The sequence below is a fragment of the Podarcis pityusensis genome (genome assembly GCF_964106645.2).
Source record: "Podarcis pityusensis genome assembly, chromosome: 9".
Lineage (NCBI taxonomy): Eukaryota > Metazoa > Chordata > Lepidosauria > Squamata > Lacertidae > Podarcis > Podarcis pityusensis.
In genome coordinates this window covers 11,196,258-11,223,686 of record NC_138034.1, presented here as the reverse complement: position 1 = coordinate 11,223,686, position 27,429 = coordinate 11,196,258, and the positions used below count along the sequence as shown (strand labels likewise).

Genomic DNA, 27,429 nt, shown 5'->3' with positions numbered 1-27,429 from the left:
GTCTTGAGCATCTGCTGGCTGAGAGCAGTTGGGCAAGGGGTTAATTTTGCAATCATTCCACGGCATGGTTATATCCCAAAGCCACCTCCATCCGTAAAAGAAAGGGGTGGATCCAGAAGAGAGGAATCGAGAGTGTTTGTGTGCATGCCTGCATTTCTCTCTGCGGCATTTAAGCTGCCTCACGCCGTCCTCAAAGCAAGCGTCCCCAATCTTCTTTGAATTGCACGGACTAAGCACTCCTGATGGGTGGCTGAAGAAGAATAACTCTGGACAGCGACTCTTGTCAAAGCCCACCGCTGCAGGTTTCTTTTAGGCCTGAAATAATGGACTGGTAGTCCCCAAACTATGCTTGCTGCCTTAGAAACTAAACTCTGAAGAGTGAAGGATGGATCTAAGTAATGACAGCCTACTTGACAGCAATATTCCTGCTTTCCTGTGCAAGCTTGGCTTGGAAAATTACACCATTTTCTGCCCGAATCACTCTCAGCCTAAAGGTAGGGTACAGTTTATTTATATATCTGTAGCAATACATATGCATTTTTAACACCATTCACTTCACCTGCAACTAGTTTAGGATAAGCAGTTGATAAAGGGTTTTAAAGCAAAGCTCTGTGAAAACATTTGCTGATAATAATTAGTCATTTATATACCACATTTCACTTCCAAATGAATACCAAGGTGGCTCACTAGGCAGAAAGACAACAGCAAAATACAGCAATTAAAACCATGTCCACGAAATGAGAATAAAGCGTCAGTATCAAATACATTGCCCAGAACCTCCAAAAGCTGCTAATAATGGCCAGGGTTTTGTTTTTTTAATGAGAGTGGAAAGTCAAAATAAATGGTTTTACTTTCTGATGGTAACTACGCCTACAAAGCAATGTATATGTTTGCTGGAAAATTGAACAATTGCAACAATTGCAGGGCAGAAAATGCAAAGAGTAAGCTGAAACACTGGTGCAATTTTAAAAGTTATTTTAATAAAACACACACACACACACACACTGCAGTTATTATGAACTGCATATAGAAGGACTTAGAATGAGTGTGTGTGTGTTTTATACCAAAGGTGTCAAAACACAGAGTCATATATTACGCTACCTGTTGTCTGATATATTCCTAAGTGGATAAAAATAGGGATTTGCAAGCTGCATAATTTAGAAGGGTTATATTGTAAGAAGTACCAGATGCTGAATATGCTATGCCTTTGAGAAAAGGCATGAGATGTGTTCCTTATAGACCAGAACTGAGCTGCTTGAGAGCGCAGCAGAAGGAACGAGACCAAATGCAACCAGATCTCTGGTTTACACCAGCCTATCTAGAAGGGCTGGTTGCCACACTTTTCACAGCAGTCAATATAGCACTGCCTCACATTTTAATTTATAGCTTCCTTCACATTTTAGGGCAGAACTATATGTCCTTTGGCAGCTGATACAGAAATCCAGCCCCATCTCCGTCTCTGATGTGCAAATCGGAGGCAGGGGAGGTATTTGCAGGGGAGAAGCAACATGCAGCAGTTGCTTTCACCCTGTAACTTTCCTGTATGTACCTGCCCTGCTCTCGCTCCATTGACAGGCAAACACAGTCTCAGGCCTCTGGCTGGGAGGAGAGCAACCAGAGATAGGGCTTGCTAGGGAGGCAGGTCCGTATAGTAAAAGCCATGGTTTTCCCAGTAGTGATGTAGGCAAGTGAGAGCTGGACCATAAAGAAGGCTGATCGCCGAAGAATCGATGCTTTTGAATTCTGGTGCTGGAGGAGACTCTTGAGAGTCCCACGGACTGCAAGAAGATCAAACCTATCCATTCTGAAGGAAATCAGCCCTGAGTGCTCTCTGGAAGGACAGATCGTGAAGCCGAGGCTCCAATACTTTGGCCACCTCATGAGAAGAGAAGACTCCCTGGGAAAGACCCTGATGTTGGGAAAGATGGAGGGCACAAGGAGAAGGGGACGACAGAGGACGAGATGGTTGGATAGTGTTCTTGAAGCTACCAGCATGAGTTTGACCAAACTGCAGGAGGCACTGGAAGACAGGAGTGCCTGGCGTGCTCTGGTCCATGGGGTCATGAAGAGTCGGACATGACTAAACGACTAAACAACAACAAGGGAGGCATAGACCCCTTGCACCCTATCCTCCCTCCTGCCTGACACTTGTCCCTTGCAAATGCCTACTACACACACACACACACACCCCTTTGCATATCTGGGTGAACAGCTGCAAAGAAGGACAGGGCTCTTGGGCCTGCAAGCGTCGTCGTTTAGAAGAGGGCATTTGAGAAGTGTGCCAAGATGGCAGCAGAAAGAAAGAGCAAGGTCTGAAAAATGCCAGCCCTCCAAGTTACCCCTAGGGGTCCGGCAGGCTTCGTGTGACAAGGATGAGAGAGCTGCCGCCTGCTGAAATAACCTCTTTCCTGCAACTAGGAAGGGCGCAGAATCCCAGTCCATCTTACAGCCCCATCTGCACTGTGCATTGAAAGCAACACCATTCCAGGGCTTCCCAAAGTATCGTGGGAACTGTAGTCTCCTAAGAGTGCTGAGGGTAGTTAGGAGACCCCCCTGCTCCCCTCACAGAACTACATTTCCCAGGCGGGTTCAACAATCAATCCCTCTTCCCAGGGAACTCTGGAAATGGTAGCTCTGGGAGGGGAACCGCGGTCTCCTAACAACTCTCCGCATCCTTAGCAAACTACATTTCCCAGGGTTCTTTGGGGGGAGCCGGGACTGTTCAAAGTGGCGTAAGACTGCTTCAAATGTCATTTTAGCCATTTCTGCATAGTCCATTAACTTGGCTAAAATGACCGGAAGAGTCAGAAATTTTAATAAGGAATGGGGGAAATTTATAACTTATCCTAAAGACCATTGTAAACAGTTAAAATCGTTAGTGGGAATGGAATATCACTTGCAGTTTAAGGTTGAATTCTGGACATAATGGAAGAGGTAAAGAGTTTGGATTTGAATAAAAGATGCGGGAGGAATTGATTAATAGTACGACCCACAAAGGGGAGCATGGAAGTCCAGGAGATTCCTTGAAATCTTGTCTTTATGTTGTACATTGGATATGTGATTGTAAAATTTTAAGCTGAAAAACCAAATAAATAATTTTTTTTAAAGACTGCTTTAAATGTTTAGGGCAGATAACAACAACAACAGGGTCTTAATTTCCAAGCTCAATGGAGGGAATAGGAAAATCTGTCAGTTGAGTGACTATCTGTAAAATGCAGACAGAAAATAAATTCTGTACAACTTAGTGTGACTGCGCAGCCTCTTCCAATTATGACGACAGACTGTTTTTTGCTTTTTGCTTTAGACCAAGCACTTCGGATTCTTCTCTATTCTCTGATATTTCTGCTCAGTGTTTTGGGCAACACGCTGGTGATCGTGGTGCTGATCCGGAACAAGAGGATGAGAACGGTGACCAACATATTCCTGCTGTCGTTGGCCATCAGCGATCTCATGCTGTGCTTCTTCTGCATGCCCTTCACGCTCATTCCCAACCTCCTGGAAGATTTCATTTTCGGCATTGCTTTCTGCAAACTTACCAGCTACTTCATGGGTGAGTCGATGAACATCCACATTTTGACTACATATGCCAAGTCGTTTTCAAACTCTCTGCTTTCAGAGACCACATCTTCCACACCATTGGGAGGTTGACCACCCTCACAGCTATTCAACAGACTAGAAATACTATATTGTTGCTACATAGGCTGGGATCAGTCCAATTTTAGAGCCATGGATTTCTAGTTCATTTCAGACCTGTTGCCTGCTCCCGATTCCTCACCCACCTATTTATTGTCAATAAAGTTTCACACTTTGACCATTGATGCATGGATGTAGCAAAGGCAGCTACCCCCCAAATCAATAAAAACCAATAAAAAATACATAGATAACTGAGGTTTTGTCCCCCCAACAAAAGGTTTGCCCCCCTAACAAAAATCCTGACTATGCCCAGTGTGTGCAACTGCCACTGTGGTCTAAACCACGGAGCCTCTTTGGCTTGCCGATCAGAAGGTCGGTGGTTCGAATCCTCGCAATGGAGTGAGCTCCCATTGCTTTGTCCCAGCTCCTGCCAACCTAGCAGTTCGAAAGCACACCAGTGCAAGTAGATAAATAGGGACCACTGCAGTGGGAAGGTAAACGGTGTTTCTGTGCACTCTGGTTTCCGTCACAGTGTTCTGTTGTACCAGAAGCGGTTTTAATCACACTGGCCACATGACCTGGAAAGCTGTCTGTGGACAAACGCCGGCTCCCTTGGCCTGAAAGCGAGATGAGCGCCGTAACCCCACAATCGCCTTTGACCGGACTTCACCGTGCAGGGGTCCTTTACCTTTACCTTTTTTTTACATATGAGAGATTAGGTTGTGGGGAGGGGCATCGCCTTCATGCTCCCCAGGGGCCACTGTTAGCTGTGATTGTTGCCATCTGCCTGTCCCGAGACACAATGGAGTGAGTCTCTGTGAGTAAAGCCAAACTGCTGGAGAATCACAGCGCCTGCTGTGGCTGCAGAGACCGCTAACTCGTAACTGCTGCCTCCTGTGTTGTTTTTGCTGTGTTAGCAACACCAAAGTAACCTCTGCGGGGTCTAAGCCAGGGCAGTGAGCGTGGAGGTCCTGGGCTGCCCAGGAGACAAGACCCCCGTCTCCGCCTATCATATAAAACCATATTTTTATTTACCTCTGCTTCTTCAGCAAAGGTTCAAATTAAAATCTTCTCTTTTGGGACCCATCAGTTCTACTTTGAGCGAGAGATTCAAGAATGGTCAAGGCACCATTGGTCCAATGGTACTTTGTATGTTTGTTTTTAAGACATTATTACGTACCCAAAATGTCGGTGAAAAGCCATAACAGTGACAGAATATTGGGCTAGAGAAGTTTTTAGCCTTACCCACCAAGACACAATTCTTAGTTTTTTAATCATGCATCCTCTGGATAGTTGGGGGGTGGGGTGGGGGTACCAGTCTCGCTTTGGGCTCCTGGGATGTGGTGCTGGAAGGGCGTTGTTACACTCCTGAGATACATAGCACAGCAGTGAAATGGGAATAATAATAATATTTATTTATTTATACCCCAGGGATACAGGTGGCACTGTGGGTTAAACCACAGAGCCTAGGACTTGCCGATCAGAAGGTCGGTGGTTCGAATCCCCGCCATGGGGTGAGCTGCCGTTGCTCGGTCCCTGCTCCTGCCAACCTAGCAGTTCGAAAGCACGTCAAAGTGCAAGTAGATAAATAGGTACCGCTCCGGCGGGAAGGTAAATGGCGTTTCCATGTGCTGCTCTGGTTCGCCAGAGGCAGCTTAGTCCTGCTGGCCACATGACCCGGAAGCTGTACGCCGGCTCCCTTGGCCAATAAAGCAAGATGAGCGCCGCAACCCCAGAGTCGGCCATGACTGGACCTAATGGTTAGGAGTCCCTTTACCTTACCCCAGCCACTCTGGGCAGGTCCCAACAGAATATGAAAAACACAATAAAACATCAAACATTAGAAACTTCCCTAAACAGGGCTGCCTTCAGATGTCTTCTAAAAGTCAGATAGTTGTCTTTTTCCTTGACATCTGATGGGAGGGCGGGTGCCACTACCAAGAAGGCCCTGTGCCTGGTTTGTGGTACAACTGGCACAAATGTCTAGAGCAGAGGCAGTTTGGTGCAGTGGCTGGAGGGGAAGGGGTGAAAGCAAGTCACTTATTCTCTCTCTCCCTCTAGCCCAACTCTCAGAGCTGTGCCAAGGCTGCGATGGTATTTGTAGCTCCTTGGAGGAAAGGCACAATACAAATGTAACAAATAAACACTGGGTGGGCATGCCATTAGGTGCTTGAGAGACAAATGAGCCTTAAGGGATATAATTTGCTTTGATACCTGCCTGCCAACAATCAAGGCTGACTGAAAAGCCTTGCAGATTTGGGAAATTGCTTAGTTAGAAATAGTAGCAACAAGCTGCGTTCAGCCCAAGTAGAACGGATTCTGCAATTTTCTCAATTACTAACCAAAGTCAACAGACTGCTTTGCGGGGGGTTAGACTAGATGCCCTCAGGGTGTCTTCCAACTCTGCAGTTTTATGATTCTATTATTCCAGACTTAAGTCTCAAGCAAACCTAACAAGTGGTTCATTTTCTCCTCCGGTTTTGCCTTAAATGTACAAAATCGACTTTTATATTGCTACGTAACTTCTAACTAAATATGCTAAGGATCACAGCTGAGTAAGTAGGGCTATAAACCTAACCCCACTTACTTGGAAGTAAGCCCCATTCAATTCAACAGGATTTACTTCTGAGTAGACAGGGTTAGGATTGGGCTGTCGTCCCTCTTCCTTGGTAGAGAACTATATCCTATGTGTGTAGGAATAATGGATGTAATTCAACTAACTTCTACTCAAGAGTAGACCCATTTCTAGGACTGTCGAAAAGGATTAATTCAATTTTTACTATTATTCATAAACACAAGCATGTAATGAGAAACAGGACATGGGTGTCTTTCTCTAGTAGAATTGCTAATTGTTTTGGTTTTCAGTTGTTAGCATAGGGGGGGAAATTGTCTCAAGCTGCAATATTATATACATTTACCTGAGAGAAAGCCTGATGAACTCAGTGGGATTTATTTCTGAGTAAGAAGGTGAAGGATTGTGAAGTCAAAACAAATTGTTCCTCAGATAAGAGAATCTGTTGTCTTGGGCAACCTACGTCCAAAAAACCTCTGCAAAAAACCCCCACAAAATAAGAACCTATAATAAAAATAAGAGACAAAGTTCATTTTTAAGAAACTGGGAAACACTTTTGATTAGATGATCAATAAAACAGTGAAACATAAAAAAATGTCAGTCAACAAGTTAGAGTTAATTGCCGATATAAAATCTGAGGGATGGACGCTTGCCCTTTTTCTTGGTAATTACCGCCATAAAGACATTTCAGGGGAATATATCACCACGACATTTACAACAGCATCAATATATAGCCCTTTGTGGATTTATTATGTAAGAGATACCTTAACTTGCTAAAAGCTATAGTCACACATAGTATATTTTGACTTCAACACTTCGCTTATTACAGATACATTTTACGTCTTAAGATATAGGATGCCTTTTCTCAGATAAGTTTTACATTTGGCACCCAAACCTTTACATTAGTGAAATTGTGGTTTTTTTAAAAAAAAAATCACAGGTATTGCAACGTTAAAATCAAGAGCCATGCTTTTGCTCGTTTATCAGTGTTGCGGAATAAGTGGGAGATGTTTTTGCACCGACAGGCAGAGACCCCCTGACCCTGGGCGACACCCGCGTGAAATAATGACTCAAGACAATGTGTTATGGGATTAAAATTTGGCCACAACTTTATTAAAACTTCAGATGTAGAGAGACCTTGGCTTAGGCATTGGGCGTTTATCCCTCCCAGTCCCCAGCTGGGGATCTGGGGGACATCAGGGTTATCCAGAATATGTGGGGCATAGCTGTCAACCTTCCCTTTTTTTGTGGGAAATTCCCTTATTCCATTGCCATTTCCCGCTGCTATCCCGGATTGTTAGATATCCCGCAGACTGTCCCTGGGACACGTGAGGCTGCTGATCCCTTATTTTCAAATCTGAAATAATAATAATAATAATAATAATATTTATTACGGCCATAGGCCCATACAGATAAAAACAAGACATAAATAACAGCTTGTGCACGTGGGTAAAAACAGCCGCTAAAACACCACTGTAACAATAAAATACTATGAGATGGAATGACATACTGCGCCTTAATTAGCTTGTAGTGCTCCTTGGCAACGCTTTTGGGTAAGGACAGCGACCAGAAACCTAGCCACTTTCAGGGTCGTATGGGTATCCTTATCCTGCAAGATTTGGGCAAGGTGGAATTTTGGTGGGGTACCCTCTAGTTTCTGCATGATTGATCCCAACAAATTTGCCTGTGGCCCGTTGAACAAGGGGCAAGTGAACATAATGTGCTGAAGCGACTCCAGCGTCTCCTTATCACATTCGCACATGGCGGAGGCTTGGCCCTTTGAGAATCTATGTCTCAGGACATTGGAGGGAAAAACGTTAAACCTCGCTTTGGTGAAGGCCAGCCTATGGGCAACAGTCAAAAGGGAGGAGAGGTATGATGGAACGCAGTAAGTTAAAGTAATACCAATGTTCTGGGGCGAACAAACACCTCCCCCCAGCGTATAATTTCGCTGTAAATCGATGTCATCCAGTCTTTGGCGGATCAGTCTTTGAGCAGTGATTTGATCTAGTTTTAGGGAATCTAAGGGAGAGATTCCGTAACTCAGGAGTTTGGCATGAATTCTACTAGTCCAAAGGCTGGAGAATTCATCTCGCCATAAGCATTGGACAAGGTAATGGTCTGGTAATCTATGCCACAATGATAACCAATAACTGAAGACTTGCTTCCACAGGCAAGTTTCTAGGGATGCGATCTTCAATTCTAGTCGCATGGCTGCGTTACTTACGCACAGGGGGAGCATTAGGATCCGACGTAGGAATTGGTTTTGCAGAGTCTCAAGAGGAGCAAGATCTGTCATCACGGCCCAGAGCGGGGCAGCATAGGCAAGCGCGGTAACCACTTTTGCCTTGAACACCTTTAGGGCCGAGGGAACATGCAAAGCTCCATCCGAAAAGAAAAATCGGAGGAGCGCATATGACAGAGTTTTGGCCTTATTAAGTAGGTGTTGAATTTGTGCTTTCCACCCCAAATTGTATTGAAAAATAACTCCTAGGTATTGAAATTTTAGGACTTGCTCTATTTTTGCTCCGCCAAGCTTCCATTCGTATAATCTCCGACTTCTGGCGAAAATCAGAATCTTAGATTTAACATGGTTGATGGTTAATTGGTTGAGTTGACAATACGTGGCAAAGATCTTCAGAGCTCTGGTTAGTCCAACACGTGTATAAGATAGAATTACCGCATCGTCCGCATATAAAAGGAGTGGACAGCGGTAATCCGCTAGTCTAGGCGCGTGTGTACTTGGAGATGAGTTGACTAGGGGTGCTCGCATGTCGCTGATGAATAGGTTGAATAGGCAGGGAGCCAGTATACATCCTTGGCGCACTCCCTTGTTTATTGGTATCGAATTTGTGAGGTCGCCCGCAGGAGTAAGTCTCACTCTGGCATGGGTACCTTCGTGGAGCTGACTTATAAGCCAAATCTGAAAGTTGACAGCTATGATGTGGGGATTGGCCTGGCTCTGGAGAACGTCTGTTCAAGCAGAGAGCCTGCCCCCCATTTCGCCACCATCGTAGGGGAGAGCGATGACAACCTAACGGCGTATGGCCAATGCCTCCCCTCAAAACAACCCCTTTAACGGGGAACCCTGGGATCGCCGCCACGGGGGGGGTCACCGCTTCATGCCCCCCCCCATTTAGGGAAGATAGACTAAAGGATTCCGCCCAAGGCCTGAAACCACCAAAGTTGTGATGTATTGCTACGGGAGAGGCAAAACCTGCCAATGCAGGAAAATCCCTTTCCGGCCCTTCAACAGCGACCATAACGTAGCAGCGCCCGCGTACCTATGGAGAAGAGGTTAACCTGCAAAAGAAGGCTTAATTGAGGGAGGGCAGGGTGGGAGAAGCTCTGGAGCTGACTGGAACTCCCAGGTAACCTCCACCCACTGTTGTGTGAGCTGCTCGATCCCTCCCCTTACCTGGCCAGCTCTCTCCTGGCAACACCCCCCTTCAGCTGGCATTGGGTAACTGGCAGAGGTAGGCGGCTACCTCCAGGTGTCCCACCTGGGGGGGGCGTATTCAGGCTGTAGTGGCGGGAGCCGCATTAGATTGGGGGGGTTGTGCGCAACCGCACAAAAGGCACCCCCATTTGATGTGGGGAACGGTCATTCTTCAAGTCAAAACAGTGGTTTCCAACTTGTGTTCTTGGAAGCTTACCAGGAGAGGAAAATCTGTAACAGTAGACCATCTCCCCTAAAAGACTATGCTTAAAATGCATAGCCATAGGAGGCTATTGGGTGTTTTCCCAGGCGCCCTCTCAGTGTGTGGAGATACAGTGGTACCTCTGGTTACATACGCTTCAGGTTACAGACTCCACTAACCCAGAAATAGTACCTTGAGTTAAGAACTTTGCTTCAGGATGAGAACAGATATCGTGCAGCAGCGGCGTGGCAGCAGGAGGCCCCATTAGCTAAAGTGGTACCTCAGGTTAAGAACAGTTTCAGGTTAAGAACGGACCTCCGGAACAAATTAAGTACTTAACCCAAGGTGCCACTGTACAGTCATACCTTGGGTTACAGACGCTTCAGGTTGCGTTTTTTCGGGTTACGGACCGGAACAGGTTACTTCCGGGTTTCGGGGGTCGCACATGCGCAGAAGCGCTAAATCACGCTTTGCGCATGCGCAGAAGTGCCGAATCACAGACGCGCTGCTGCGGGTTGCAAACACTGCAGGTTGCGAACGTGCATCCCGTACGGATCACGTTCGCAACCTGAGCATCCACTGTACATTGAGACCCACCTGGCTGTGGGAGCCCCCTAAGTTGCGTGCCAAGGCACCCGAGCCACAAAGTTCCCAGGAGAACAATAAAACACACTGACACAGAGTATTTTGGTTTATGGGTTCAAATAGGCCACAACTTTATTGGTTACAGATGTGAGCGGTTTGGCTTAGGCATTGGGGTGAAGCCAGGCTATATCTTGACTCCTGCCTGTCTGCAGTGAGTCCATGGAAGGATAAACCACCAATAGAGGGTGCTCTATGACTTACAGCGGATAGTGGCACCCTGAGGGGTGCCCATAAGGGCTGTGACATGGCCCTAGCCCATGTCTGGAATTCAAATACAATCCACCCCCCCAGATCCCTTTAACAGGATACCCTTACTGAGGAGGGGAAGGCGAAAGCAACAACCTCCCCTCCAACCAAACAAAGGCTTACCCAATGCCTAACCTCACAAAAGTTGTGACGATTGCTGCTAGGTAGGCGGAAACCAAATGGCCGGTGCCAATTTGCCAAGTGGAGAAATTCCTACCCGGCCCCAACAAAATGGCAGCCGACAATTGCCCATAGCAAGGTCATATCAGAGCAAAGCATGAAAAGAGGCTGGGTGTGTTGGGTGGTCCGACAAAGAGGCTAGAATGGGGTGCCGGCCTGCCGTGCCACAATTAAATTGCCTGCGGCCACACTCACCCTGGCAGCAGGTTGGCTGGGGCTGTACCCAGCACAGATGAGCAGCCGGTCGTGATGTGGGGGGAGGCAGCGTACCTCCACACCCACTTTGGAAAACTGTTGAGGCTCGGCTGACTGGCCACAATGCTGCCCACCAGATAAAAGATGAGCGGACTTATTTTCCATTGAGCATTGTAGGGCCTTGGACTACATCAGGCAAGGCCAAATTCGGCGGTCCAGCTGTTTTGGGACTACAACTCCCATCATCCCTAGCTAACAGGACCAGTTGTCAGGGATGATGGGAATTGTAGTCCCAAAACAGCTGGACCGCCGAGTTTGGCCATGCCTGGACTAGGTGATCATTGGGATCCTTTCCATCTCTTGAGGTAGAAAGCAAAACAGACACCAGCTACCTAAAAAAGATTACTCTGTATATTATTTATCTGTCCGCAACATCACATCACTTCCCTGGTGGTGCCTATGCAGGTAAAAGTCCAGAATCGCCTGAGCTCTGCAAGTGCAGCTTTCTCTCAATTGAAGTGCAGAGCGTTTGAGGACCGGGACATTCGCAGGGAAACCAAAATGCATGTTTACAAAGCTATTGTACTGCCAATCTTCCTGTATGCTTGTGAAACATGGACCACTTAAAAATGCCATCTCCAGCTCCTCGAAAGATTCCATCAACAGTGTCTCTGATAAATTTGACACATCACTTGGGAAGGCAGGCGAACAAATGCCAGTGTACTGGAATAAGCAAAGATCACCAGTGTCGAAGCAATGATTCTTCAACATCAACTTCGTTGGACTGTTCATGTGGTGCGGATGCCTGATGATCGTCTTCCAAAGCAACTACTCTACTCTGAACTTAAAAATGGAAAGTGCAATGCTGGTGGTCAACAGAAGAGGTTTAAAGACTCTCCCGAGGCAAATTTTAAAAAAATTGTAGTATAAACACCAACAACTGGGAAACACTGGCCTGCGAGCGCTCCAATCGGAGAACAGCCTTTACCAAAGGTGTCGTGGACTTTGAAGATGCTCAAACTCAGGACAAAAGGGAGAAATGTGCTAAGAGGAGGGCACGCTTGGCAAACCCTCACCATGATCAACTCCCACCTGGAAACCTATGTCCCCACTGTGAAAGGATGTGTGGATCCAGAATTGGCCTCCACAGTCACTTACGGACTCACTGTTAAGACCGTGTCATGGAAGACAAATCTTACTCAGCTATGAGGGATTACAGAAGAAGAAGAAGAAGAAGAAGAAGAAGAAGAAGAAGAAGAAGAAGAGAGGTGCCTATGCAATGCATGGACCTGTTTCGCAGGAGTAATGCAAGAAGAGGGCCCATAGATGCTCCCTGGCAGAGTGTTTCCCCCGACACTATTTTGCAAACCACTGGGCCTTCTGAAGAAATGCATTGAGTTCAGCATAAGTGACCTTCCTCACTGCAGACCTGGAGCAACAGGGAAGAGTGCAAGGTTGCATCTTTGACCGATAATCTAATTTTCTGCTCTGTTAGATACAGATTGTAGCTGAATTATACAGCCACGCGTCAAGAGTTACAGTTTTAAATCAGGCCAGCTGTCAGAACTATATTGACTCCTTTCCTATAAACGAAATGGAAAAGTTTGTTTCATGTTGAAGGCCATTTCCTGAGTGTTAATGTGCAGCGTGTCAAAGGGTTATCCGTTCCGAGAATCAGGAACAAGAAATTATCCTTCCTTAATTAATTAGATACTCATAAAACTACAGGAACGAGTTACTAGTTCCAAATGTATTATTAAAAAGGTCTAAATGGCAAATGCTATACAGATGGGCATCTCTGCTATTTGCTACATTGGTTTCAACAAACTGTGTTCTCGGTTTCTGAGCAGCCACCGCAAATTTTACCAGTCTGCCCATAATATATTTCTCCCAACTGGGCTGCAGATAAATAACGGTCCAGCTGTCTGCATTGGCTAGACCCACAGTTTCTCTATATGTTTATTTCTTTAATTCAGCTTATATTATACACTGAAGTACGTCGGTCACACAGTGCTTGAAGGGGGTCGGGGATGCAGTAGGGTTCTGCCCTCCTCCTTTTGAGGCAGATCTATAACCATCCTATAGCTTTTCAGGTAAATAGAACTGAATTTGGCCTAACCATCCATGAGTCTAGATGGCCCGTGAAGGGTTAACCACTTCTGGATCTGCTTCTTTTGCTTGATCCGGTTCCCCAACCCTACTACCCAATCCTGCATTGTTGGCTTTGATAAAATGAATATTATATTTTTGGCGAAGGGGCATAGCTCAGTGGTAGAGCACTGCAATTGTAAAAAGGTAAAGGACCCCTAGGCGGTGATGTCCAGTCAAAGGCGACTATGGGGTTGCGGTGCTCATCTCACTTTCAGACTGAGGGAACCGGCGTTTGTCCACAGACAGTTTTCCGGGTCATGTGGTCAGCATGACTAAACCGCTTCTGGCGCAACAGGACACCATGATGGAAACTAGAGTGCATGGAAATGCCGTTTACCTTCCTGCCACAGTGGTACCTATTTATCTACTTGCACTGGTGTGCTTTCATATTGGCAGAAGCTGGGACAGAGTGACGGGAGCTCACTCTGTCGAGGGGATTCAAACTGCTGACCTTCCAATCGGCAAGCCCAAGAGGCTCAGTGGTTTAGACCACAGCGCCACAACGTCTGAGGCAAACAGTACCTGCCATATTCAGGTAAGACTGGGAAGGACTCTTCGCTGAAACCCTGGGTAGGATTTAAAAATAAGGGGTACCTACTAAAAAAACAGAAGCCTTTTTACTTGGTATAGTGGGGGGTGAAATCCCCAGAAAGGATGTTACTTTTTTTCTGTATGCCACAACAGCTGCGAGAACATTGTTAGCGAAGAATTGGAAGAAACAAGATTTACCAACTATTGAAGAGTGGCAGATGAAGATGATGGACTATATGGAACTTGCCAAACTGACCGAGAGACTCCGAGACCAGAGAGAAGAGACGGTGGAAGAAGACTGGAAGAAGTTTAAGGAATATTTGAAAAAATATGTTAATATTTAAACCTTGGAATAGCTTTGGAAGTAGATATAGGCTGTAGGCTTAGAAGTAGAAGATAGGGTATTTTAAAACAGTATTATTTGTAAGTGATAAAATGTGCAGTTATTTTAAGTACGATTAAAAAAAAGATGGTTAGAAATTATGATATATGTAAACTGCTAAAGATGAAGTAAAATGAAAATCAGATAGGTGGGACTTGGGGAAGCCCACTTAACAATGTTTAGAAAGGATATGACAAGAATTTGTTTGTATTGTTTGTCTTTTCTGTCTGGGTTTTTTATTTGTGTTATAAAATGATTAAAATAAAAATAAGAGGGACCATCCTAAGGGGTGCTCAGGATGTGCTGAGATGGACACCTCTCACCTCAGGTTACTGGAAGGATGCCAATCTCAGTGTTCGCCACACGGAGTTTTTTATACACTGGGATTCTGCAGCAGGTATGCCAGGTTGTTGTATCAGGCTTCAGATCAGAAGTCATGTGTTTATGGCTCCTGACCCAATACCATGCCAACCCTGCTTACTTCAGCATATAGGCAATAAAAACTTCTCTGTTTTCACCTACAGCTGGGTCTTGAGCATTATTTATCCTCTATCTAGAAAGGGGGGGGCGGGGGGACCACAATTCGCTTGCCGCACAACTTGTTCAGTAACCTGCTCATCAAATGGCAACTTCTCATTGTAAATGGAGCAGTTCCCCAGTTTAGTTTCAGCAAAGTTGACATTTAAAAGTTCTCCGATATGCAGTACCGTCCCATAACTTTTCCGCAGCAGAACAGTGTCGTCGGCGTAGAATTGCGTGTTTACTTTGCACAGAAAAAAAATTGTTATATTTGCTTTGTAAGGCCAAACTCATATGGGAAGATAAGTAGCGTTTTGTAATTCTGAAACCGAGTTGTTAAATAGAAAGAAGTGGCCTTCAGTTCCGCATTTAATTATTGGGTCTGTATGGAGTTTTCTAATCAAGGCAAACAGTCATCTATCTGCTTTTGTGCTCTGTAATGTTGGCCACAGTTAATCCTCTGAGGTGGTATTATTTGAAAAGTTTAGAGGAGATGCATTTTGTGAAAGAATGTTCTCTTTTGTCTGATTTCTTTTGTCTGTTTTGAATTTCTCTGGGTGACCTCTGGTATTAAGAGAGATGGTGAAAAGCATCTCTCTATCTGTTTTCTCTGCACCACAAATAATTGTTTTAGACCTCTTTTGTAAATAGAAGACATTGGAATATTCTAGAAGAAACTTGTAAATAGCCTTGAGCAAGTTGCTAGGCAACGGAAAACTTCCCCAGCAACAGGTGTCCTTATCAGGGCATGCGATCAACTAAGTTGGGGTCAGTTTAAATGAGTATGTGAATGAATAAACATTAGGTCTCTGGCCGGTTGGCTAAAAAGAGAAAATGATTATGTTTCTTTGTTGTTTTTCTTTATTAATGACCAGGTGTAAAGTTTTGTTAATAATAAAGACTCTTTATTCCTGTAATGGGAATTTCACTAAGAGATAGCTGGAATGCTGCTGCTGCTGCTGTAAGGAAGTAAAAGATGCAGGAAAAATTTCTGTAAAAAGAACTCTGTTGCAGAAAGAAATGAAAACTCAATTGGCTGGGAAATGCCCCAACACGCTGTTTCAGTATAACCTGTAAATGATTACAGGTAGCAGACGGTAGCAATATTTCAAATAACTGATCAATCAATACTTTTTTATTGTTTTTAAAAATCCTCATATATCTGAAATGCCCCATAATAGGGCAGGTTGGCTTTTATTGATCCAAATGGAACATCATCCACAGAAGCCAGGTCTCTTGGGAACCGCTGAGTCCAGCCATAGAGGCCTGGAGATTGAATGGTTCTGCTGGCTGCTGGCAGATAGGTTATTGCTATGCTGCTGGTTATTACTGGTCTGATTCCCACCGCTTGCCAAAAGAAACAAGAGACAACCATTTACTCTCTCTACTCTCCTTTTCCTCCCCCTTCCTCATGCACTTAGGTGTCTCAGTCAGCGTTTCGACCTTCAGCCTGGTTGCAATATCCCTGGAGAGATATGGTGCTATTTGCAAGCCATTGCAGTCTCGGGTTTGGCAGACAAAATCTCACGCTTTGAAGGTGATCGCTGCAACCTGGGGCCTGTCCTTTGCCATCATGACGCCGTATCCGATTTACAGCAAGCTGAAACCGATTGAAAGAATCGACAACAGCACAGCGAACATGTGTCGCCTGCACTGGCCATACCCAGTAGTAGAGCAATCTTGGTAAGAACAGATTTAAATATATATCCATAGATAGATAGATAGATAGATAGATAGATAGATAGATAGGAATATGGCATTTCTTGGGAGATGGTATTAGATGGCATTATTGTTGGTACAATTTAATATGCCAAATTATGGACAGCCAGTCCTTCAGCCTGTCAGCGGGGCAAAATAAGTGCAACGTTGAAGGGTTTGCTGCATCCTATTATAAACATGGTGACTGCATCGGCCAGTTTGCCCACTGCCTTGCGGGACATCTTCAGGATAAGAAAAGGCTCAGGATTAAACCCTACACAAATCCAGAGTCGAGTCCCCAAGATAGCATCTTGTACGCCTCCTTCCGGCAACTCCAACAGCCAAGTTGGTGCCAAGTGTATTGCTCTGCTTTCTATATTTCACCAGCGAGGCCTAGTGGGGGGGGGGGTGTCTTGCCATCTGGGCAGCCCACGACCTCCCTATGCACTGCCCAGGCTCGCTCTCCAGAGAGAAGAAGAGTTTGGATTTGATATCCCGCTTTATCACTACCCTAAGGAGTCTCACAAGCGGCTAACAATCTCCTTTTCCTTTCCTCCCCCACAACAAACACTCTGTGAGGTGAGTGAGGCTGAGAGACTTCAGAGAAATGTGACTAGCCCAAGGTCACCCAGCAGCTGCATGTGGAGGAGCGGGGAAGCGAACCCAGTTCACCAGATTACGAGTCCACCGCTCTTAACCACTACACCACACTGGAGAGGTCACTTCAGTGCTGCTACTGCAGCAGAAACAATGTGGGAGGCAGCAGTTATGAGCTCCAGTGGTTTGCTTCCCCCCAGAGGCACACTCCATTGTCTTGTGAGACAGGTGGAGGCCAACAACCAACTTCCACTAACCATTGGCCATGTTAAATTAATTCCACTATCTGGGGCATTTTATTATTTCAAATATTTTCAAACCTTCCTCCAATGGATTCCAGGCAGTTTACTATAAACACCATCCAGCCCAGGTCTCAAAAGTTGCACATGTAGGAGAGAACCCATACAGGGGTCAACTGAGCTCTTCTCCCTCCCTGCCTCTTCCCACTGGGCTGGCACATGCACACTGCAACACACCAGCCATTACATCCCTCCCAACTGATCTTCTCTTCCCCAGGACAGCTCTGTGAAGGAGCAGGCCCCCAGAAGCACGTATAGGAGATGTGCACAGACCTTCTGTGGCAGATAAGTGGCTGTGCAAGGGCTGTGGGTGAGGATGGAGGTAGATGGTAAATTGCATGGCGGTCCCCTTCCACATCACCTCTTAAAGGAGTTAATTGGGGGTGTGGATCTCATGCCCATAGTTGTTTTGCACCTATTAACGGGGGCGCCGCCTCAAGTTCCCATGGAGCGATGCAAAATTCAGAGCACGTTTCAAAGGCCAGGAGGGGGCAGGAGTTTCATCACACAGCCTCTCCAAACCATGTCCTGGTTATGAGACACAGTGCTGAAAAACAAGCCTGTCATGTGTAATTGCTGCTACAGCCCTTCTCTGTTCACTTTGGGATTTGCAGAATTCAGACAATCAGAGTGATAATAAATTCCACAGAGGCAGCTGTGCTCATTTGTTTCAGGAAAGACAGAGAATAGTGACAACTCAAAGGCAAACCAATTCATTGTGGCTTGAGAGCATTCTCCCCCCCCCCCATGAATTTTTGATTAGAGTATCTGTTTTACATTTTTTATTAGATTTTCTGTTTTACATTAATTCAAACAACCTTAAAATATCAATAACTTCCCTTCTTCTCTGTCCATGGTTCATTTTGCAAAACATAAATCCCTGCATATAAACTAAACCATTCAGTATTCCATCATTACATCCATCAAAACTTATTCACATTGTTCAATTTATCTTCATGCTGCCCACGTTTTCATATAAACACAATTTTCCTCCATATATTCAATAAACATTTTCCAATCTTCTTTAAACACATGTTCTTCTTGTTCTCTTACTCTATATGTTAAGTCTGCGAGTTGTGCATATTCTGTCGACTTGAGTTGCCGTTCTTCTTTGGTTGGGACCTCGTTCGTTTTCCATTTTTGGGCTAACAAAACACGGGCCACAGGAGTAGCATACATAAATAACCTTTTTTGACACCTGGGAATTTCATCTGAATTATCCGCAACAAAAAAGACTCTGGGTTTAAAAGTACTTTTAAACTCCCCCCCCCCCAAATCATTATGGATTATTTCCCAATACCCTGTTACAGGTCCACCACATATGAAAGAACGTCCCCTCAGTCTCACTGCATCTCTAACACTTATCTGATTCAGTATTATATATCTTAGCAAGTCTACTTGGAGTTAGATACAATCTGTAAATCATTTTCAGGTAGTTCTCCTTCAAGGAATAACATTGTGGCTTGAGCATTCAAGGAGTGGAGCACGTATTTTTTCAACTCACTTAAAAGGGGGAATATAAGCAGAAAGGGGCTGTGGACTGTATTTCTACACCCTTTATCCCTTACCCCAAACATCCATGAAGTTGCAGAGATGTCTCATGTAGTGAAGCCTATGTATGTCAACCCCTATGTACCTGGACTTCCAAGGATCATGGAACCTTGGAGTGGGATCCAGGACTCATTTGAGTAGGCTTTGCTTCCTTAAATGTTGTCACACCTTGTCTGAAGCCAGGCACTGCAGCCGTTTCTACCCAAACTGCCAAGCATGAACGGCGATTATGCCTACACCTATTTTCGAACATAAGGGACGCGGGTGGTGCTGTGGGTTAAACCACAGAGCCTAGGACTTGCTGATTAGATCAGAAGGTCAGCGGTTCGAATCCCTGCTACGGGGTGAGCTCCCATTGCTCGGTCCCTGCTCCTGCCAACCTAGCAGTTCGAAAGCACGTCAAAGTGCAAGTAGATAAATAGGTACCACTCCAGTGGGAAGGTAAACGGCGTTTCCATGCGCTGCTCTGGTTCGCCAGAAGCGGCTTAGTCATGCTGGCCACTTGACCCGGAAGCTGTACGCCGGCTCCCTCGGCCAATAAAGTGAGATGAGCGCCGCAACCCCAGAGTCAGTCACCACTGGACCTAATGGTCAGGGGTCCCTTTACCTTTTTATTTTCAAACACAAAGTAGTACTCAGGGCATCTGACATATTATATTTTCAGTGGCACATCCAAGATGCAAACTGTCTGCGGGGGAGAGGGAGCGAATGTAGGACCATTCTACTTTTTTTTACAAAACTATCACTTGTCTCCCGCGTCACTGAGTTTGGGGAAGTTTTTAATGTTTGATGTTTTATCGTATTTTTAATAGTCTGTTGGGAGCTGCCCAGAGTGGCTGGGGAAACCCAGCCAGTTGGGCGGGGTATAAGTAAAAAATTATAATTATATTTGTTATGTACTGAAGTTCTCACCCTGGGCCAGCAGGGGGATACTGTAGATAGTTTAGGTCCACATATGCAAATAAGGGATCGAAAGTGACATTCATTGATTGGATAGTTACAGAAAGTTGTTACAGTTATGTTGTACTGGAGCTCTATATAAGCAGGCTGGCTGAACCCTTCAGTTCAGTTCTGTTCTGGCCTGTGAATAAACAAGAGCTGTTTGAAGAATCGCTGTGTCGTCTGATATGTTCACCCACAACTTAACAATATTATTAGGAATTACTGATCTGCAAAGTGAGCTGAGCAACTAAAAGGGGTAGAAACCTCCCGTAAACCTTTCCATGTTTCAGAACAAATACTGTGGGATATCTTTTGTGAACTCTGACAAGTCATACTACCAACATTATATCCTTTTCAACTGTGAGCTATAATAATTACACTCGGCTTTAAAACAAGAGGAGGCAGTGCACCCAGAATCAACTTTAGCCCGTTCCAGAGATGAGAAAGAAGATGCTAAGAATATTTTAACTTTTTCTCTGCTGGTCTAAGCCTCTCTTCCTGTTTCTGCAGGTACATCTTCCAGCTCCTCATCCTTTTCCTTATCCCAGGGATCATAATGATCATTGCGTATGGCTTAATCTCCTTGGAGCTCTACCAAGGGATCAAATTTGATGTCAGTCAGAGGAAGTATTCACGAGGTAATCTTCATGACCAGTCCCATTCTCCTTCTTTCACGCAGATGTGAAAATGTGACGAGCAGACATTTTTTTCCTGGTAAAAATAAGCTGCAACAGAGCAGTCTTGCAAATGTCTCTGAGTCATAGCCAGGATTTTTTTTAAAGCATTAATTATTCTGTGTGTGTGTGTGTGTGTGTGTGTGTGTGTGGATGTGTGCATTTGTGGATGTGTGCAATTGCGTTCCCTCCCCTCTGGTATTTTCATTCACTTTTAACAAGAATAGATACAACGGTACAGTGGTACCTCGGGTTAAGTACTTAATTCGTTCCGGAGGTCCATTCTTAACCTGAAACTGTTCTTAACCTGAAGCACCACTTTAGCTAATGGGGCCTCCCGCTGCCGCCGCAACACCGGAGCACGATTTCTGTTCTTATCCTGAAGCAAAGTTCTTAACCTGAAGCACTATTTCTGGGTTAGTGGAATCTGTAACCTGAAGCGTATGTAACCCGAGGTACCACTGTATTCCAAGACAAGCAATATAGAACTAACCATAAAAAAGTTACATAGAAAACTGCCTTGTACCAAGTTACCCCTTGCTCCATCTAGCCTAGTATTGTTTGTCTAATAATTTTTATTAGTTTTCAATTACAATAACCCAATAAAAGCCTCATTGTCACAATTCCAAATTATAATACAATTAATAACACTAATTGTTCAGATGCCAAATTATATTATTTTGTTCCCCCCCCCTTGCGTGCTAGAATTGATGATTTGATAATTTAGTTTAACTCTGCATTCTGAAAGCCTGATATTGTTGACATTGATTGACAGCAGCTTTCCATACTTCAGGCAGGGATCTCTCGGCAAGAACCCTTTCCTGCCTCTTTACAATAAATCTACAATCTATTTACAAATAGTATTCCCATCTGGAAAACCAGAAGCATCAATTATAAGTAATTGTTGTAAGGTATTATGTTTCAAAACATCCTAATAACAGAGACCAGAGTTATCCTAGTTTACCTCAGGAATAATGAGGATGCCCCTGGGGGGGGGGCACTTACAGTAAAGGAGGTGCCTAAACTCTCCCATGCCCTCCTGTCCTCTTCAGCGTATTTCCCCCTCAGCCAAGGCTCCTTCCAGTTTTAGGATCCCTCTAGTTCAGGCACAGGCAAACTCGGTCCTCCAGATGTTTTGGGACTACAACTCCCATCATCCCTAGCTAACAGGACCAGTGGTCAGGGATGATGGGAGTTGTAGTCCCAAAATATCTGGAGGGCCAAGTTTGCCTATGCCTGTGATAGCTGGATTGGGCGGTGGGAGAAGTCACTTAGAAACGTCTGCAGAGCTCATACAGGGGGGGAAATCAGCAGGTGGGGAAGGGTTAAGAAATTCTGCCTGTCTACTGATTTCCCCACCTTTAGAATCAATAGCACCCACGCGTTAATGTAATAAATAAGAGAAATACACACACATGGGCGTAGCCGGGGGGGGGGGGCAGAAGGGGACAGTTGCCCCCCCAGTCAATAAAAATCAATAAAAATAAGCAAAAATATGTAACTAGCTGAGGTTCTGCCCTGCACTGACATAAAGCCTGCCCCCTAACATCAATCCTGGCTACAACCATGGAAATACAGGGCTGACACCTGTATTTATTATTACAATGGTACCTCGGGTTACATACGCTTCAGGTTACATACACTTCAGGTTACACACTTCGCTATCCCAGACATAGTGCTTCAGGTTAAGAACTTTGCTTCAGGATAAGAACAGAAATCGTGCTCCAGTGGCGCAGCGGCATCAGGAGGCCCCATTAGCTAAAGTGGTGCTTCAAGTTAAGAACAGTTTCAGGTTAAGAGCAGACCTCTGGAACGAATTAAGTTCTTAACCTGAGGTACCACTGTATTATCTTGTTATTGTTGTTCATAGCATCTGGTCCCACCCAAAGAGATTGAGATCACTCAGTTGACTCTGTGTATCTCCAAGAGATTGACATTTCCAGTTTCGAAAACTAAAATGATTATTTGCCACTGCTTCTACTAAAAAATAAAAATAAAAAGTGCCATGTTGGGACTCAGTTCCACTCTAATCAGACATTAACGATCAATAGCAAGGATTAAATAGAAAGAGCACCCCCTGGCTACAATCACAAATCTGACGGGTTTTTTGGTTGGGGGTTACAGAGCTATTCGATAACTTGTGATATCAAAGCTTCACAAGAACCACATCTCTCCAGCTTCAGGTGAAATTGTCTCCTGACTAACTAATCTCACCAGAATCCCAGAGGCTCTGGAAAAAAAGATTTTCAATTGAGCAGAGGGGAAAGTGCCTTGCTTTTAACGGAGCCTATTACAAAACAGGCCTTTTGAAGAAAGAAATATTTACTAGTAAGCTAAATGAGTCTGGGTAGCTCAAAATTGCACTGACATCGGGTCCAACGGTGCCAGCTGGTCAATGGGCCTAGCAGTGTACTATAATCATTGAGCGTGTTTTTTCCGAGGCTAGATGGTGTTATTATGCAATTAATCCTGATGGAAATGGAGGCCTCTGTTAGCAGAACATTTTGTACAAAAGAAGTCACTTTCAGCGAATGATCAACTGCTATTATGCCATTAATTGCACCAAAATAGCACGAGACTACCAGGCAATACCCTGAGATCAAAATAAATATGTGTCCGGGCACCCATAATTCCTGAAATTAGCAAAAGTTAGAATTAATAAAGGTTATAGGCTAAAATTGGGCCAAACATTGCTGGATTGAGTTTAGGATAACAAGCTGTGCCAGCGTGACATGGCTTGCTAGGGAGAAACCATTAGCGGACAAAGGCTTGAAATGGCCAGTCGTTAGCAGTGGGAGCCATGGCAAGACAGAAGACTCTGCAGAACAGAGAGGGTGAAGTTGCCAGGGTTACAGTGGGCAATGTTAGCAGGAAAGGGGAGTTGTGTTTGGCAAGGATTTAGGGGGAGAAGGAGAAGGAGAAGAGGCTGTACCCAGAGACCAAGGAGCTGTTGCTCCAGACCCAAGCTTGCTGAAGAGAAACGACAAGAGACAGTCTTGAGGTGTTACGCATGCCCTCCACAGAAAGATTTAGGTTGTAAATATGTGCAAATAAATCATATTTCATGGAGACACCATTAGCCTCCGTTGTGCCTTAATTTTCTGAAGAAAAGACCCCTGGAAACTCATGCACCGCTCGGGCAGAGATTGAGGCGACCTGTAACAATATTGTATGTACTTTGAAGACTTTTCAGCTCACTTTGTCTGACTGATTGATTGATTGATTGATTGATTGATGGATTGATTATTTGTTTTGAATATTTCTACCCTAACAACTAACTAATTAAACAATAAGCTATTGAGGCAGGGATGCGGGTGGTGCTGTAGGTTAAACCACAGAGCCTAGGACTTGCCGATCAGAAGGTTGGTGGCTCAAATCCCTGCGACGGGGTGAGCTCCCGTTGCTCGGTCCCTGCTCCTGCCCACCTAGCAGTTCGAAAGCACGTCAAAGTGCAAGTAGATAAATAGGTACCGCTCTGGCAGGAAGGTAAACGGCATTTTTGTGTGCTGCTCTGGTTCACCAGAAGTGGCTTAGTCATGCTGGCCATATGACCCGGAAGCTGTACGCCGACTCCCTCGGCCAATAAAGTGAGATGAGCGCCGCAACCCTAGAGTTGGTCATGACTGGACCTAATGGTCAGGGGACCCTTTACCTAATAATAATAATAATAATAATAATAATAATAATAATAATAATTTTATACCCCGCCCATCTGGCTGGGTTTCCCCAGCCACTCTGGGTGGCTTACAGCGCATTGAAAATTGTAAAACATTGGACATTAAAAATTTTCTGATACGAGGTTGACTTTAGAAGACAAGTGTCTTCTAAAAGTTGGATAGATGTTTATTTCCTTGACATCTGATAGGAGAAGAAGAAGAAGAGTTTGGATTTGATATCCCGCTTTATCACTACCCTAGGGAGTCTCAAAGCGGCTAACATTCTCCTTTCCCTTCCTCCCCCACAACAAACACTCTGTGAGGTGAGTGGGGCTGAGAGACTTCAGAGAAGTGTGACTAGCCCAAGGTCACGGGCATTCCACAGGGCGTGCACCACTACCAAGAAGGACCTCTGCCTGGTTCCCTGTAACCTCACTTCTTGCAGTGAGGGAACTGCCAGAAGGCCCTCCAAGTTGGATCTCAGTGTCCAGGCTGAACAATGGGGGTGGAGGTGCTCCTTCAGGTTGTTTAAAATATGCTCAATAGTAATAATTACCAGGAAGGAGAAAAGGTATACAGTGGTACCTCGGGTTACATACGCTTCAGGTTACAGACTCAGCTAACCCAGAAATAATGCTTCAGGCTAAGAATCTTGCTTCAGGATGAGAACAGAAATCGTGCTCTGGCGGTGCGGCAGCAGCAGGAGGCCCCATTAGCTAAAGTGGTGCTTCAGGTTAAGAACAGTTTCAGGTTAAGTACGGATACAGGTGGCGACCATTATATGTGGGGGCTCTGTTCCTGGCCCCAACAAAGTGTGCATAAGCCTGTTACACCCTGTTCCACCCTGCCGTCATTCTGCCCCCTATTCCACCCCCCATTTTGCCCTCTTCTGAGTCCAAAAGGACCCACGTTTCAATGGTCACATGTCAATTGGACATGTGCAAAATGGTTGCCACCTGTATATTAAGTTCCCGTGCACCACACCCCCCCCGGTCCTCAGATGTTCCAACTGCCACACTGTTTCTGAATCACCCTGAGTCCCTGTCAGGGGAAAAAGTGGGGTATAAATAAATATAGCACCATCCATATAGCACTGGTCCATATCAAGTCACAGAGGAAATTACCTCAGTCCAGATATGGCTCAGACAGTACACCAGAAGGCGGGGGCCTGTCATATGAAGGTGGGCAATTTTCACTCTTACACAACCCTTTCTGGATGCAAAGACTGAAGCATGCCTCTAATTTCAGTGGCCCAAAGTGTGTGCCTTGGCTTTCAGAAGTTGAAAAACATCCCCCCTACACTCACACACACCTGATCTCACACACTGGCCTTCAAAAGATATTTCATTGCACATTTTTATGTGTATCTTTTGCCAGCCGTGCGGCGGGTTTTGTGCCCTCGCATGTTGTGTGCTCTTGATAACGTGATCGCATTTGCTCGTCCCGTACAGAAAGGAAAACCAGCACCAGCAGCAAATTTGAAGATAGCGATGGGTGCTATCTGCAGAAAAGCAAGAAGAAGAAAAAGATGCCCCTTCAACAGTTTCCGTCCAATAGGAGCATCTCCAAAATTGACCGGCCTCGAAGCAATTGCTCCACCGCTAACTTGATGGCCAAGAAGCTGGTCATCCGAATGCTGATAGTGATAGTGATCTTGTTTTTCATTTGCTGGACGCCGGTGTTCAGCGTCAACGCTTGGCGTGCGTTCGACAAGATGTCGGCGCAACTGCTTCTCACGGGAGCCCCCATCTCCTTCATACACTTGCTCTCTTACACCTCCGCTTGTGTGAATCCCATTATCTACTGCTTCATGAACAAACGCTTCCGCATGGGTTTTCTGGCGACGTTTACCTGCTGCGCCAAGCAAAAGCTTCCAGTGGCCAGAGCAGAGATGGCAGAGGAGGAGGAAGGCAGAACCACAGGAGCAACGCTTTCCAGGTATTCTTACACCCACATGACTGCATCTGCTCCTCCCTGAAAATGCCCAAGGCGGGGAACGGTTATTTTATCTCCTTCTGTGGTCTTGACTTGTGTTTAAACCATCTGCCATGCCTTTGTACGAACATGCTTCAGTAAAGTGTAGGAGAAAAATAATTTGTGAAAGGTCTCCCATCAGTCGGCAACACTTTTCGGCTTTGGGTCTCAAAAATAGATAGAAGTTACCTCAGGTAGAAAAGGTCAGTGACGATAGGCCATGGGGCACATTGGAGAGGCTGAGAAACTGTCATGAGCACCGCCATAAAACAACTCTCAGGCCAAAAAGAATGGCTGTCAGTGGGGACCTGCCTTGTCAGAAATGATTGATAAAATTACCAAGAAACAGAAGACAAGACAGAAGTTGGGTTTGAGGCCAAACACTAAACCACCTATTTGCCCCCACCAAGAACAAGAAGAGATTTCATTTCAGAGATGGAAAATGGGTGCTGTGCGGCGAAACGTCCACCCACAAAAGGAAAAAAATAAAGGGTGGCAAATGTCACTCATCCCCAAAAGCAAGAGACTTTGCCAATAGGCTTTGACATCACATTTTTAGTCCAGGCACTTCCACAAAGAATCACCGTTATTTTATCTGTGACAATTTCACACAATAGCTAGAGGTACGCATCAGATCTGGAAGAATCCCAAACCAACTAAATGAAGCCTTGATCTGATCTAGCAGAGTGCTTATTATGTTCCTAATTAGTGGGAATAACCATAAAACAAAGCAATCAGCAATCACTTGATCTGTCAATGTTTTGAACTGCAGCTATTAGACGGTTGCCCTGACCTCAAGATTTGGTTCAGACGCCAATCCATTACTTCAGAAAACAACTTGATTTGGACTGAATCCCAATTTAGAAAAATAAAGCTATGGTCATTCCCTGTTTAGATTATAGGGAAATGGGGGGGGGGGGGGTTGCTAGCCATTTTTTCTTTTGATAGAAATGGATAGAATAGAATAGAATAGAATAGAATAGAATAGAATAGAATAGAATAGAATTTATTATTTATACTCCGCCCATCTGGCTGGGTTTCCCCAGCCACTCTGGGCAGCTTCCAACAAAGCATTAAAATACAGTAGTCTGTTAAACATTAAAAGCTTCCCTAAAGAGGGCTGCCTTCAGATGTCTTCTAAAAATCTGGTAGTTGTTCTTCTTTTTGACATCTGGTGGGAGGGCATTCCACAGGGCAGGTGCCACTACTGAGAAGGCCCTCTGCCTGGTTCCCTGTAACTTGGCTTCTCGCAGTGAGGGAACCGCCAGAAGGCCGTTGGCGCTAGACCTCAGTGTCCGGGCAGAACAATGGGGGTAGAGATGCTCCTTCAGATATACTGGATT

At 45.1% G+C, this 27,429-nt stretch overlaps 1 protein-coding gene across 1 annotated transcript; it reads left to right on the top strand.

Moving 5' to 3' along the window:
• The first annotated feature begins 142 nt into the window (after positions 1 to 142).
• Positions 143 to 26,206, top strand: CCKAR (cholecystokinin A receptor). Its single transcript, XM_081020102.1, has 5 exons — positions 143 to 494; positions 3,305 to 3,550; positions 16,117 to 16,378; positions 20,293 to 20,420; positions 25,564 to 26,206. Exons 1-5 carry the CDS (start codon positions 386 to 388, stop codon positions 26,088 to 26,090), a joined length of 1,272 nt encoding a protein of 423 aa, XP_080876228.1. The 5' UTR covers positions 143 to 385; the 3' UTR covers positions 26,091 to 26,206.
• Positions 26,207 to 27,429: the final 1,223 nt, after the last annotated feature.

Excerpts from the sequence above, each read along its gene's own strand:
- CCKAR (XM_081020102.1), top strand. The coding sequence starts at position 386 with ATGGATCTAAGTAATGACAGCCTACTTGACAGCAATATTCCTGCTTTC. Across the intron at positions 3,551-16,116 it reads ACTTACCAGCTACTTCATGG|GTGTCTCAGTCAGCGTTTCG; the intron begins GTGAGTCGATGA and ends TCATGCACTTAG. Across the intron at positions 16,379-20,292 it reads CCAGTAGTAGAGCAATCTTG|GTACATCTTCCAGCTCCTCA; the intron begins GTAAGAACAGAT and ends CTGTTTCTGCAG.